The 13,508-nt window shown below is 44.0% G+C and overlaps 1 protein-coding gene across 1 annotated transcript in view; it reads left to right on the top strand.

Moving 5' to 3' along the window:
- Positions 1-6,982: 6,982 nt before the first annotated feature.
- Positions 6,983-13,508, top strand: part of LOC140453126 (uncharacterized) — a 92,696-nt gene continuing 86,170 nt past the window's right edge. The window contains exons 1-2 of the mRNA XM_072547536.1: positions 6,983-7,102; positions 8,083-8,227. Coding sequence (XP_072403637.1) covers positions 7,054-7,102; positions 8,083-8,227 — 194 coding nt within the window. The 5' untranslated portion in view covers positions 6,983-7,053. The remainder of the gene's footprint in view (positions 7,103-8,082; positions 8,228-13,508) is intronic.

Genomic DNA, 13,508 nt, shown 5'->3' with positions numbered 1-13,508 from the left:
GGATGTGTTAGTTTGGGGTAAATGTAGGGGAATGGATTTGAGTGGGATACTCTTTGGAGGCCAGTGTGGACCTGTTGGGCTGAAGGGCCTGTTTCCACACAGAAGGGATTCTATGAATGTATTTCCAAGTTTATGAGACTGGTGCACACAGAGCTCAGCTCCGATTGTTCCAGGAAATCAATAAAGCTGGTTATCAATGCAATAGTACCTGCACAGGCAAATTTCTAGCACATATAGAATTCCTACATTGTGTGTCAGTTTCTCAATGTCCAGGACCTCAGGCCACAGGTAAGGAGCTGGTATTACTTTATTTATGCTTTTCATCAGAATATTTTTACTATTTAAGTCCAGGTTGACAAAGTCGAATGTGAAATGTAAACCTGCTTGTTTTAATATATTGTCATTAACCGAGTCTTCCTGAATGAAACTGACCAACACTACATGTTGTGTGAGGAATGTTCAGGGCAATTGTATATTTTTCTGTGTTTTGCAAATTTCGGAACATAAATGTATTGATCCAATCGAGGTTTTATAATGGAAGGAGGAGAACATTATGTGTGAAGTATTTTGTGACCCTCTGTCTGTTCACTGTTTCATGGATAGTTGAACAAACTGTTCCTGAATTTCTTGGTCTGTTATTGTCCCTCACGGTTCCTTCCAAACACTGACCCTGCCAGGGTTAGTGGGACCTACAGGAGGGTATCACATTGGTGAGGGTGGGATTGGTGCACAACTTTGGGTGTAACTCTGGAACCTGCCGTCCCTGTGTTTTCAGAAGCTCCTATACTGCCCTGTGTAAGATTTGGAATGAGGACTGTATGAACACAGTAATACTCCTTCTACTCTCTGTGGATGTTAATATGACTCACTCCCACAGTCATCCAGTCTGTACAAAGGCTGGGTCTTGGTTCCAGATCAGGATGACTTTCTGAAGAACAGAAATTCCTATCCCCTGTCCATCATAAGTTCTGAGTCACTGTGTGAACTTTCCAAGACAGTGAGAAAGCAGTATCATTGGAATTAGAATTGCAGGGTCACAGTTTTGTTTAGTGGACAGCTGACTAGACTGATATTTGTGTCTCACAATGATGAGGGTCCTGAGTACACCCCAATGTGAGTGATTTAGGGCAGAGGGCAGTGGATGCTTCTTCCACAGATCGAGAGGCTGTGGTGTAAACATGAAGTGAATGCAGTCTAATTGTCCGTGTTGCTGAAGTCTCACATGGATTCACCATTACACTTTGACCTCTCCATTGAATACTATGTTGTCAGAGGGATCTATCTGGCCCACTGCCCAAATTCAGACAAACATCACTCAGGCCATTTTTCTCTTGACCATGCAGTGCTGCTCATGGAGCTGCTGGTTTTACACACTGTACTTTAACCCCAGTATCCCCAAGAAGATATTGGTGTAAGGAGAACATGTCAGTAATTCTGGTGTCATCTGTGAGGTGGTCAGTGCAATTTTAACATTGAATGTGTGTGTAAAGCCCACCCTCCATATTGGACAATTAGCTCCTGCCTTGCAGCGGCTGTAGATTTTGTTTTCATTTTGCTGCTTATGCAGATTATTCCTGATGTTTATCATTTGTTTAATCAACAAGTTATTTCCATGACCTACTTAGCCTATTTGATGTGTATTTTAATTGAGGTGTGGTAGAGACAGGGGCTGTAGAATTCCACTCCAGCCCATTCCTGTCTGGACAGATGTGTGGACATGTTATGGGTGAGCTGGAAATATACAGCAAATTCTGACGTGAAAACAGCCTCTTTGGCTGATTTGGTGCATATCCTGCCAACGTGGAGACCATGGGTCCAGTCAATGTCCTCTCCTAATCACTCCGAGCTGGTGGACAATGAGCCAACACACAACAAGGTCATTTAAACAGACAGCCATCCAATGGCCACTCAGCACTCAGGTACTTTGAGTTTTGTTGTTGCAAAGTTTGTGGATGCCCTGTAGTAACCTTTAAACGCGAAGGTCTAGCTGAACGATGGGTGATCCAAACACTTTACTGGCCCCCTGTTGATTGTGCAGTCTGATTCAGTGCTGGGCTGCACACTGACATTATTGAAGTGAGGAGACAGTGTGTAGTTTGCATGCTGCCTGTCTCAATGAGAACAAATGTGGACTCATCATAAATTGTAATTCCTGTTTTCTAAAATGGAAGTTTCCTCACTGGAAGTTTTCATCCACAGTCAGTTATTTAGTTGAAGCTGTATTCTGTGTTCATCCTGACAGATTCGTACCTGAGGGACATTAACAATATCGCCCTGGAAATACCATTTCCCATTGAGCAGTTGGGTTTCTCTCGCCTTTCCATGTTTGAAACAGGGATCAATCTTCATATTATTAATATACTCCTTTTGAATATTGTTTAATGAATGAATGCATATGTTTTTGGTGACAAGATGCGAACTCAAAAATCCAAGAAAGACTTTTAAACAGTGACATTCTTATGTCTGACCATTCTGTGCTGTATTGAGTACTTATTTTCATATTGTTCAGACCATTGAAATTGGTTTGTTCAGTGTCATTCTGAAACCCCTTACTAAATGCTCTGTCCCTGTTCAGTTCTTCCATTTCACACCTTTTTATCGATTGTTCATTCCTTTACAGAATGCTTGTGATGTCGACAGCATTGACATTAGTGGCATTAACAGTAACTGGTGTCACAATGAGGAAGCTGGTCTTGCTGGGTTAAACTTTCACCAATATACCATCCCCACTCCTTAACTAAAAACCCTCAGCATTAACCCCAACTCCCAAACCCCAGCCCAAAACCCAATTTACATCAGTCATCCTGATTTCCAACTTGAACACCTAATCTGAACTAATAACCTCTGACCCTATCCCCAGTTTATCACTTGAACCACTTCAAATCTTCCCCCAGATCTATAAACCATACGTTGCCAGTAGCAGGTCTATCGGTTATGGTCTGAATAATCATGTGTGTTTTCAATTGATTATTCATCTATTTGGAGGAGAAAGTGAGGACTGCAGATGCTGGAGATCAGAGCTGAAAATGTGTTGCTGGAAAAGCACAGCAGGAGCCTTTCCTGAAGAAGGGCTCATGCCCGAAACGTTGATTCTCCTGTTCCTTGAATGCTGCCTGACCTGCTGTGCTTTTCCAGCAACACATTTTCAGCGCTATTCATCCATTTGCCCAGGAATTGTGGCTGGTCTGATTCCTGCCTTAAATATTCTGCAGTGGTGTAATTTGATTCACTCTTTTTCATAATGTATGGTCCTGAATGATTAAAAACATGAGGAGAATGAAGATTGGGGTCTCTGGTCTCCTCAGACCATGAACTAACAAGGACAGATGAGCTGCCCTCAGCCTCTATCAGTCCCTGTTTCACTTGGTCACTCACAGCTGAGTCCCAGCAGCCTGACAACTCCAGCTGAGGTTTTCACTCCAATAAAATCTCAATAATTTCCCCCAAAATTCACCGAACACGGTGATTTCAAATGGGAGCTACACCCTGTCAATTGGTGTCACTGGGCGTTGGTACAATGACAGGTCATCATTTAACTCCATGTAATTTTGTATGTTTTGGATGTAACCACCATTTGTGTGATCCTCACCCTGTGCTCTCATATTCCCAATGTTGATTTTCCAGAGGAGGAACCCAGTGGAAGATGCCTCTCAAAACCAGCTCCTTTCACAGACTGATCAACTCTCAATGCCTTCTGTTCTGTTTCTTCAGCTTTCACATTGGGAAAGGTAATTCATTTCTCAGCACCTGCTTTATTTCACTCCTTTTAAATTCCCCAGTTTATTTTCAATGCTGTATGAGGCTGGTGATCCAATGGGATGGATTATGTATCTCAGTGTGAACATTGGTCCCAGTCTTAATGTGATTCCTGTACATTTCCCATCATTGACTGTTGAAAAGAGAGACAGAAAATTAACACGATACAAACAGAGTTCGTCAAAGATAAAGTAACAAATTAAGACAATTGTAGAGATAAAGTTATCACACAAGTGCTGCTGACAGACATAGAATAGTCCAGCACAGTACAGGCCATTCGGCCCTCAATGTTGTGCCAGTCTTTTATCCTCCTCTTAGATCAGACTCACCGATTCACCCTTCCTTGTACGATCTTCCATGTGCCTATCCAAGATTCACTTAAATGTCCCTAATGTATCTGACTCTACAACCACTGCTGGCAGTGCATTCCACATTACAACTCCCCCACCCCCACTCCAATCTCTGAGTAAAGAACCTTCATCTGATATCTTCCCTAAATCTTCCACCAATTACCTTAAAATTATGCCCCTTCATGATAGACATTCTACCATGGGAAAAACTCTCTGGCAATCCACTCTTTCTATGCCTCTGAACATCTCTATCAAGTCATCCTTCTTCGCTCCAATGAGAAAAACCCTAGCTCCTTTCTTCAGATGTCATGCCCTCCAGTCCAGGTAATGTCCTGGTAAATCTCCTCTGCACCTTTTTGAAAGCTTTCCAATCATGAGGCAACTAGAACTGAACACAACATTTCAGGGCTCTGTAGAGCTGCAGCATAACCTCGTAGCTCGAAAACTCAATCCCCCTGCTCATGAAAGCTAACACTCCATACACCTTCTTAACAACCCTATCAACCTGGGTGGCAAATTTGAGGGATCTATGGACATGGAACCCAATATCCTTCTGTTCCTCCACACTGCCAAGAATCATGCCTTCAATCCTGTATTCAGCATTCAAATTCAACTTTCCAATGAGAACAGCTTCACACTTTTCCAGGTCGAATGCCATCTGCCACTAATCAGCCCAGTCCTGCATCCTGTCAATATCCTGTTGCAACCTACAACAGCCCTCTGCACTCTCCACAACTCCACCAATCTTTGTGTCATCAACAAACTTACTAAGCTATCTTTCCACTTCTTCATCTTACTCATTTATAAACATCACAAAGAACAGAGGTCCCAGAACTGTTCCCAGCAGAACACCACTGTTCACCAAGCTCCAGGTGAATACTTTCCATCAACCATCACTCTCTGTCTTCTATGGGCCAGCCAATTCTGTATTCAGACAGACAGTTTCCCTGTATCCCATGCCTCCTTACTTTCTGTATGAGCCTACCATGGGGAATCTTATCAAATGCCTTACTGAAATCCATGTACACCACATCCACTGCTCTACCTTCATCAACGTGTTTTGTCATATCGTCAAAGAATTCAATAAAGTTTGTGAGGCATGACCTGCCCCTCACAAACCATGCTGACTATCTCTATTCAAACTATTCAGAAACAGTACCCAGTGAAAAAGTAAATTTGAGAAACAACTGTTCACCAAGAATTCAAAGATCGACAGATTCTGTTACTGTTGAGGATAAAAGTCACTAAACTCTGATTTCAGGTTAAGAAGTAACACCCCAAGGTGTCTAAGGCCACATCAACATTATTCTCACTGCCTTTACCACTGTCTATTTTGAACTTCCTCCCTCTGTGTATGTGTGCGTCTGTTCATTTTAATCATTGGTTCTTGAATCAAGTGAGTCATAAAAGTCCCTTTTCATTTAAGAAAGGCTTGAAAATGGGCTCTTGCATTGTGTAGTGAACTTGGTTGAAGTTGAAAGATCATCACTGTAAGCTGAACAAAATAAATAAAATGTTTTTGCAGCTGACTAATAGGAGTGAGAAAACAGGGAGCTGGTTCCCTTCACACAACTCGTTATAAAAAGTTCAAAAACGGAATAAAAAATTGGAAAAGTACATTTATCCTCCTGAATCCTGAAACTTCCTCCAGTCAAAGTCCAATAAACTCTCCAGCAGCGAAGTCATTCAGTTTGGTGAAAGGTCTCCTCAGTGAGCAGGATATGACACGAGATTCTGTTCCTGACCTTCTTCCTTGGTGACAGGCTCAGGCTGAGGAAGGGAACAGACACGGCAGGAGGAGGGAATATTGTGAACTCTCTGAAAATGCGATCACCTTTCAGTGCAAAATCTCAGGCAAGCTCATTTCATCAAAGTTACAGATTAAACTCACACTGTCACTTTGCTGTTCGGTACTACCTATTGCCTTTACATTGCCTGATCCCTTTTCCAGGGTTCTGGTTTGTAAAAGCTATAACTTCCTCCATCTCAGTGTTGGCAAGCTCAAAGCCTTTGACTGTGGCCTTATTTTATCACACAACTTGATAAGTTGATGGAGGATTGAGGAAACAGGTCAAACAGTTGTATATTTTCATGTGTATACAAGGACAGTGAGTCTGATCATCATAAAATGTAAAATCAACTCACCTGGGTTACAGCCAACTCCCAGCTTTATACAACATATTACAACATTACTTACGACACAGACACTGTCTATTCTTCACCCAGTTCTTGACTCCATCCTTATATAATTCTAACCAGCAAAATGTTTTAATATTTTAGCCTGTGTTTTACAAATACTATTGAGACCTTACAATGGCATCAAAGTTTTGTTTGAGAACCCACTTTTGAAGGGCCTTGCAACATTTTATTACTCTAAAGGTGGTATGAAAAAAAAGTTGTTGTTGTTACTGATTATCAATTCCTGATAATGCAATTGGTGTGGGAGTTCCCTCAATTTTCCAGCAAAGTCACAGTATTGATTTTAAAAGTTTCTGAGAAGACTTCTCAGGTGTTGATTAATGCTTACTTTGTGATTATATTTGCAGCAATCGTTGGTGCTGAGTTTACAGTTTGTGGATACCTGAACAGTCACATTAATAAATTTCATCACTACATTGGCCCAGACCCATGTTCATTGAAAGTGTCTGGAAAGAAAACAGGCTTAGAAATAGAAGCTCATCTCATTGGGAATGGTTCATCTTCCTGGACACAAGATCCTGCAGCACCGACACCTGCAGCTTTATCAGAAATCTGCATCACCTGGAAAGGATCCGTTGGCCAACTCTACATAACCCGTGGTGATATTGGAAAGTCGTATCCAACTGCCATGTCCACTAGAGGGGAATGTTGTCAACATTTCACTCTCACCAATAGCAGTTCACACAAGAGTTCACCGTTGCTGAGAGACCTTATTTACATAAATCAGTCAGACTTCAGTCCAGCTCACATGGAAAATGCTTCTTATTTGGAATTTACTGGATCTGAAGGAGCATGGGGTGAGTAGAATAATAACTGACACATTGTGAATCATAGATATGTGACTCGATGACTCTATTTATCACAGATAAAGAATAAAATAGAAACATAGGCCCAGGCTTTCTCTGTTTCTCCTCCAACCACAGGAGGAGGAAAGTGTGAGTGGGGGGTGTGTGCTGCTCCCTGTCTTCAGAGATGTCCCCAGTCAATGGGGAGGGGGAGATGGGAGGCCTGGGCTATATTATGGAGCACCAGATGAGCACTAAAAACAACACCTGTATTCTGTAGATAATGTTAATTGTATGTCACAACACAATTAATTTCATGACCTGCTTAATGAAAAGGATCGATGGCTTTAAACCCAGATTGTGGAATATGCATTTCTTTAAGCTTGAGAGTATATTTCTCACAGGTAAACTTCTCCCAGTATTCCAGGAATATTAGTTCCTGTCCAGCTAGATTTGCCAATGTCTGTTCTAACCAGACTCAATTGTAATCTGATAAAACTGAAAGGTTTTTGGTAAATTAGATGATTGATAATAATCACAACAGATGTAAAGATTTCAGCTATTTATCAGGACCCATGTTGAGAGTTTAATGTTCCCGATGCTCTACCAGGACCACAAGTGATTTCCTTTCCCAGTCCCAAGCTTCCTTTCTCCTTTCCTTGTATTGTTCCTGTTTCTGATGCGGGACCTTTCACTCGGGAGAAAGATCTGGCTGGACATCACTGAGTTACCACGTCCATTCAGTTTCCCTCTCCCCAGATGCTGCAGGCCTGCTGGGTAGTTCCAACATTTCCTGTTAGTGTTTCACAATTTTAATTGTATTGTTCAGGACAGAGTTCAACACAAAGATGGAGATGTGTGTACACAAAGCCTTTTTTACATCAAGCTGCAATTTGCAAACACATGGACATAACATTTCAAAGTTTGACATACTTTCCTGATATTGAAATGTTGAGATTCCCTCTTCTTTCTACCGGTATCTTTCCTATTAGAATCCCCATTGGCTGATTGCATAAATCAGAAAAACAAATTGACTGACCTGACAAGGAAAGGACAATTGAAACTAAATGATGCTCGCTATGCAATGTTACTGACCAACAGAATCCTGGGGCAATGTGAGGGGAACATTTCAGTCGGGTAAGTGTGAACAACTTGAAGTTAAAAACAATGTTTAAAAGGTGATGTAGTGAAGGGGCTTAGTTCAAATGTTTTAATTCAAGTTCATCAACCCAGTAAAAATGAGCCTGCACACTGTATTCTGCCATTTCATTCAAACTGACACTTTTTGCACTGACTTGGAGGCTCTGTGGCCTGCATTGCTTTTTAGCAGCAGAGGGAGAGGCAGGCAGCGTGCCATTGTTGGGAGCACTGAGCAGTCAAGGGGCTGGACATGTTGTTGTACAGCACTGGGCTCTGTCAATCTCACACCGAGAGCTTGTGGCAGCAGCTTATGTGGCAACAATTTGCATGGGCTTCAAGCACATGGCTCTGTCTAAAGGTCAGAGGGACCAGTCCTTAGTGGAGTGAAGGGGACTATGTGTCAAGGAGCTCATCTAATCCCAGTCCAGGGGCTTGGGCACAGTCTCCCAGAATGTGGGGATCCATGCAGTCCAGGGACCAGGCCAGGAACAGCCCTGAGGTAAAGTTCAAGCAGGTTGGAGATCACAGGTATATCAGCTGGGGTGCTGTGGGGACACCTGTCTTTGGGCTGGCTCTCATTCGAGGCTGGCCTGCCCAAGTTACTCTGGGGACTCGGACATGGTCCGAGCTGGAGGTTTGGGTATTAATGGTCAGGGGCTTTTCAGGGTCCTTTCCATGGACTCCTGGGGAAAGCAGGAATCTCAGGTCTGAGGATCAGGTTCATTGGATTGGGTTGATGAGGGAATGGTGGGAGTGAAAGGAGGAAATTCAAAATGGAAGGCTGGAATTTCTTGAAGCATGGAATGGGATGGAAAGCTAAGGGAGGGATGGTTTTCACAAGGTGCTACTACTTTAGCCACAACATGGAGGAGGTGTATGGCCAACGAGGGCATCGCAATTCACAGAACCATGGGCTCTGAGGGTAAAGTGGGAACGTTGATGGTTCTATAAAGGGGAAGGATAGAAACGGTGGAGACTGACAGGTCACTGAAGGTGCAAGGACAGCAACAGGAAAGGGAGCATGGAGCAAAGGGAAGATCATCATTCATCTCGATAAAGACTGCTCATCACTCACAAGGACACTCAACTGAAATCGTCAGATATGAGTATTGTATCATTAACATCACGGTGAAGCACTCTGGGAAGGGTGTCCCTCAGTCAGCATCATGGTGAAGCAGTCTGGGAAGGGTGTCCCACAGTCAGCATCACGGTGAAGCAGTTTGGGAAGGGTGTCCCACAGTCAGCATCACGGTGAAGCAGTTTCGGAAGGGTGTCTCACAGTCAGCATTACGATGAAGCAGTTTGGGAAGGGTGTCCCACAGTCAGCATCATAGTGAAGCACTCTGGGAAGGGTGTCCCACAGTCAGCATCATAGTGAGGCACTCTGGGAAGGGTGTCCCACACTCAGCAACATAGTGAGGCACTCTGGGAAGGGTGTCCCACAGTCAGCATCATAGTGAGGCACTCTGGGAAGGGTGTCCCACACTCAGCATCACAGTGAGGCACTCTGGGAAGGGTGTCCCACAGTCAGCATCACAGTGAGACACTCTGGGAACGGTGTCCCACAGTCAGCATCACAGTGAGGCACTCTGGGAAGGGTGTCCCACAGTCAGCAGCACAGTGAGGCACTCTGGGAAGGGTGTTCCACAGTCAGCATCATAGTGAGGCACTCTGGGAAGGGTGTCCCACAGTCAGCATCATAGTGAGGCACTCTGGGAAGGGTGTCCCACAGTCAGCATCATAGTGAGGCACTCTGGGAAGGGTGTCCCACAGTCAGCATCATAGTGAGGCCCTCTGGGAAGGGTGTCCCACACTCAGCATCATAGTGAGGCACTCTGGGAAGGGTGTCCCACAGTCAGCATCATAGTGAAGCACTCTGGGAAGGGTGTCCCACAGTCAGCATCATAGTGTGGCACTCTGGGAAGGGTGTCCCACACTCAGCAACATAGTGAGGCACTCTGGGAAGGGTGTCCCACAGTCAGCATCATAGTGAGGCACTCTGGGAAGGGTGTCCCACACTCAGCATCACAGTGAGGCACTCTGGGAAGGGTGTCCCACAGTCAGCATCACAGTGAGGCACTCTGGGAAGGGTGTCCCACAGTCAGCATCACAGTGAGGCACTCTGGGAAGGGTGTCCCACAGTCAGCAGCACAGTGAGGCACTCTGGGAAGGGTGTTCCACAGTCAGCATCATAGTGAGGCACTCTGGGAATGGTGTCCCACAGTCAGCATCATAGTGAGGCACTCTGGGAAGGGTGTCCCACAGTCAGCATCATAGTGAGGCACTCTGGGAAGGGTGTCCCACAGTCAGCATCATAGTGAGGCCCTCTGGGAAGGGTGTCCCACACTCAGCATCATAGTGAAGCACTCTGGGAAGGGTGTCCCACAGTCAGCATCATAGTGAGGCACTCTGGGAAGGGTGTCCCACAGTCAGCATCATAGTGAGGCACTCTGGGAAGATTCAAATAGTCATGTGGGGCAAGAAGAAGCAGTTGATTTACTGAATACAGTTGGGTGAGCGTTTAGTTTATTTTTATCACTTAACGTCTTTATTTTGGGTTTATAGTTTACAAGTGCAATAGTGCTGTGGCCCAGAGAAGAAGAACCTGGAAAAAATCAGCGTTATTGATTTTACAGACAATCTGAGGGTCTAATTAAGCAGAAAGTCATGGGAGTAGATCTCAATGCTGTGGTGTGCTCCTCCTGCTCTGTGGGGAAAGTGGGACCAGAACATGTGCAGGAAGTGGCTCCAGCTGCAGCTACTGGAAGGGAGCCTGGGTTTCAGAGCTGGAGCAGAGACTGGGGACACTGTGGAGCATCTGGGAGGCTGAGGGTATCGAGGATAACACGTACAGAGAGATGGTCACATCACAGGCTTAGACTCCAAAGTGAGAAAGTGAATAGTTGATCACCGGGCCGAGTCACAGAACGATGCAGCAAGTGCAGGAATCCCCTGTGGCTATCCCCCTGCAAAACAGATAGACCCACAATGGATCCTGCTGGGGGTAATGGCCTCTCAGAGGAACGTAGTGACTCTAAAATCTGTTGCACCGTGGTTGGCTCTGCTGTATTGGAGAGGAGGAACACTTTGGAGTGGAAGGGTGAACAGCCAATGGTTGTAGACTGCACAGATATCAACATCATGGGTTAAAAAATGGAATGGGGTCATACAAGCAGAATATTGGGATTCGATTTCAGATGTTTCGTCACCGTACTGGGTAACATCATCAGTGAGCCTTCAGGTGAAGCTTCATCCAGAGGTTCACTGATGATGTTACTTAGTACAGCGATGAAACATCTGAAAATGAACCTTCCAGCTCAGCGGGCAATCCTCCATCCAGAACCTCAATCTGAGTTACAAATCTTCTCAAAACTCACTAGAATGTGGGGAGTTAGGAAACAAGTTACAAAGGACATTGTCAAAGGCCGTGATCTCAGGATTGATCCCAATACCATGTGCAAGTCAGAGTAGAAATAGCAGGATACATCAGTTGAATATGTGGCTGGAGAGATGGTGTGAGGGGTAGGGTGTCAGATTACTGGGGCATTGGAGAATTCTGGGGGCGGTGGGACTTGTACAGTCTGGATGGTGTACACTTGTGCTGGACTGTTACTGATGTCCTGCTGGGATTATTTCCCAGTCTGGTTGGGGAGGATTCAAACTGAAATAGCAGGGGGATGGGAACCTATCCAGGGAGACAGAGAGGGAAACCAGGACAAAAACAAATGATAGAACAGACAAAAAGGGAAAAGGAGGGAGAGGAACATTTGCTGGTTAAAGAGCAATTTACACAATAGTAATGAAGGATAATGGCTCCAATGAAATGGAATCTGTATGGGTGGAGCTTACAAACACCTAGGGACATAAAACGATAGTGGGAGTTGTCTATACCACAACAATGTCATGGTAAAGTCGGCATTAAACAGGAAGTCATGGAAACAGGAAATAAAGGTACATGGTAAATAAGGGTAACTTTAATCTGAAGATGGATTGGGCAAATCAAGTCAGTAACAATGCTGTAGGAAGAGGAATTCCAGTGTGTTTACGAGATGATTTTCTAGATCAATGTGTTGATGAACGAAATAGAGAATAGGGCATCCTCGACTGAGTATTGTGGAATGAGGAAGGAATAATTGGAAGTGATAATGTCAGAGGCCCCTTGGGAAAGAGTGATCATAACACGATAGAATTCCTCACTCAGATGGAGAGTAACGGAGCTGATTCTGAGACTCAGGTCCTGAATCTAAATAAAGGAAACAGTGATAGTATGAAGCATGTGCTGTCTATGATCAAATTGGGGAATGTTACCTAAAGTAATGATGGTGTATAGGCAATGGCAAACATTTACAGAACACTGAGGAACTGCAACAATTTCCATTCCTGCCTGGCAATGCAATAAAATGGTGGCCTGAATGGTGACCTGACCATGGCTCCCAAAGGAAATTATAGATATCATTAGATCCAAAGAACAGGCATAAAGTAAACAGCCGACCTGAGGATTGGGAGCCCAGTTTAGAATTTAACAAAGGAGGACAAAAGGATTGATAAAGAGAGGGAACATAGAATATGAGAGTAAGCTAGTGGGAAAGATACAAACTGAATGTAGAAGCTTGTGGAGATATTGCCGAGAAAAAGATGATTGAAGACAAAAGTATATCAGTTACAATCAGAAAGAGGGAAGTTATAATGGGGCACAAAGAGATGGCAGACCATTTAAATACAGAGTTTGGTCTGATTTTCATAAATAACATTTGAAATATGTTGAGGGAATCAGGATCTAGTGAGAGGGAGGAACTGAAGGAAAACAATTGGAGAAACTGATGGGATTGAAGATAAATAACTGCCCAGGGCCTGACAATCTCCATCCGAGAGTAATTAAGGAAGTGGTCTGAGAAATAGTGGATGCATTGGTGGGCATCTTTCAGAATTCTCTCGACTCTGGAACAGTTCCAATGGATGGGAGGGTTATTAATTTAACCCAGTATATTACAAAGAGAGCAAACAGGGATTTATAGAGGAGGGAGCCTAACAGCAGGATTTAGCAAAATGCTAGAGTCCATTTGGAAAGATTTAATAACAGTGCATTAGAAAGCAGTGAGATGACTGGACTGAGTCATTGTAGATGAAGGAAAGGGAAGCCGTGCTTGGCAAATCCAGTGGAAGGTTTTGAGAATCTAACTAGAAAAGTTATTAAGGGGGTATCCAGTGGATGAGGTCTACTTGGATTTCCAGAAGGCTTTTGGTTCGCTCTCACAGAAGAGGTTAATGTGAAATTAAA

The sequence above is a fragment of the Chiloscyllium punctatum genome, chromosome 26 (assembly GCF_047496795.1).
Source record: "Chiloscyllium punctatum isolate Juve2018m chromosome 26, sChiPun1.3, whole genome shotgun sequence".
NCBI classification, from domain to species: domain Eukaryota; kingdom Metazoa; phylum Chordata; class Chondrichthyes; order Orectolobiformes; family Hemiscylliidae; genus Chiloscyllium; species Chiloscyllium punctatum.
The sequence above is the reverse complement of the archived record's forward strand: the minus strand, read 5'-3'. Positions and strand labels throughout refer to the sequence as shown.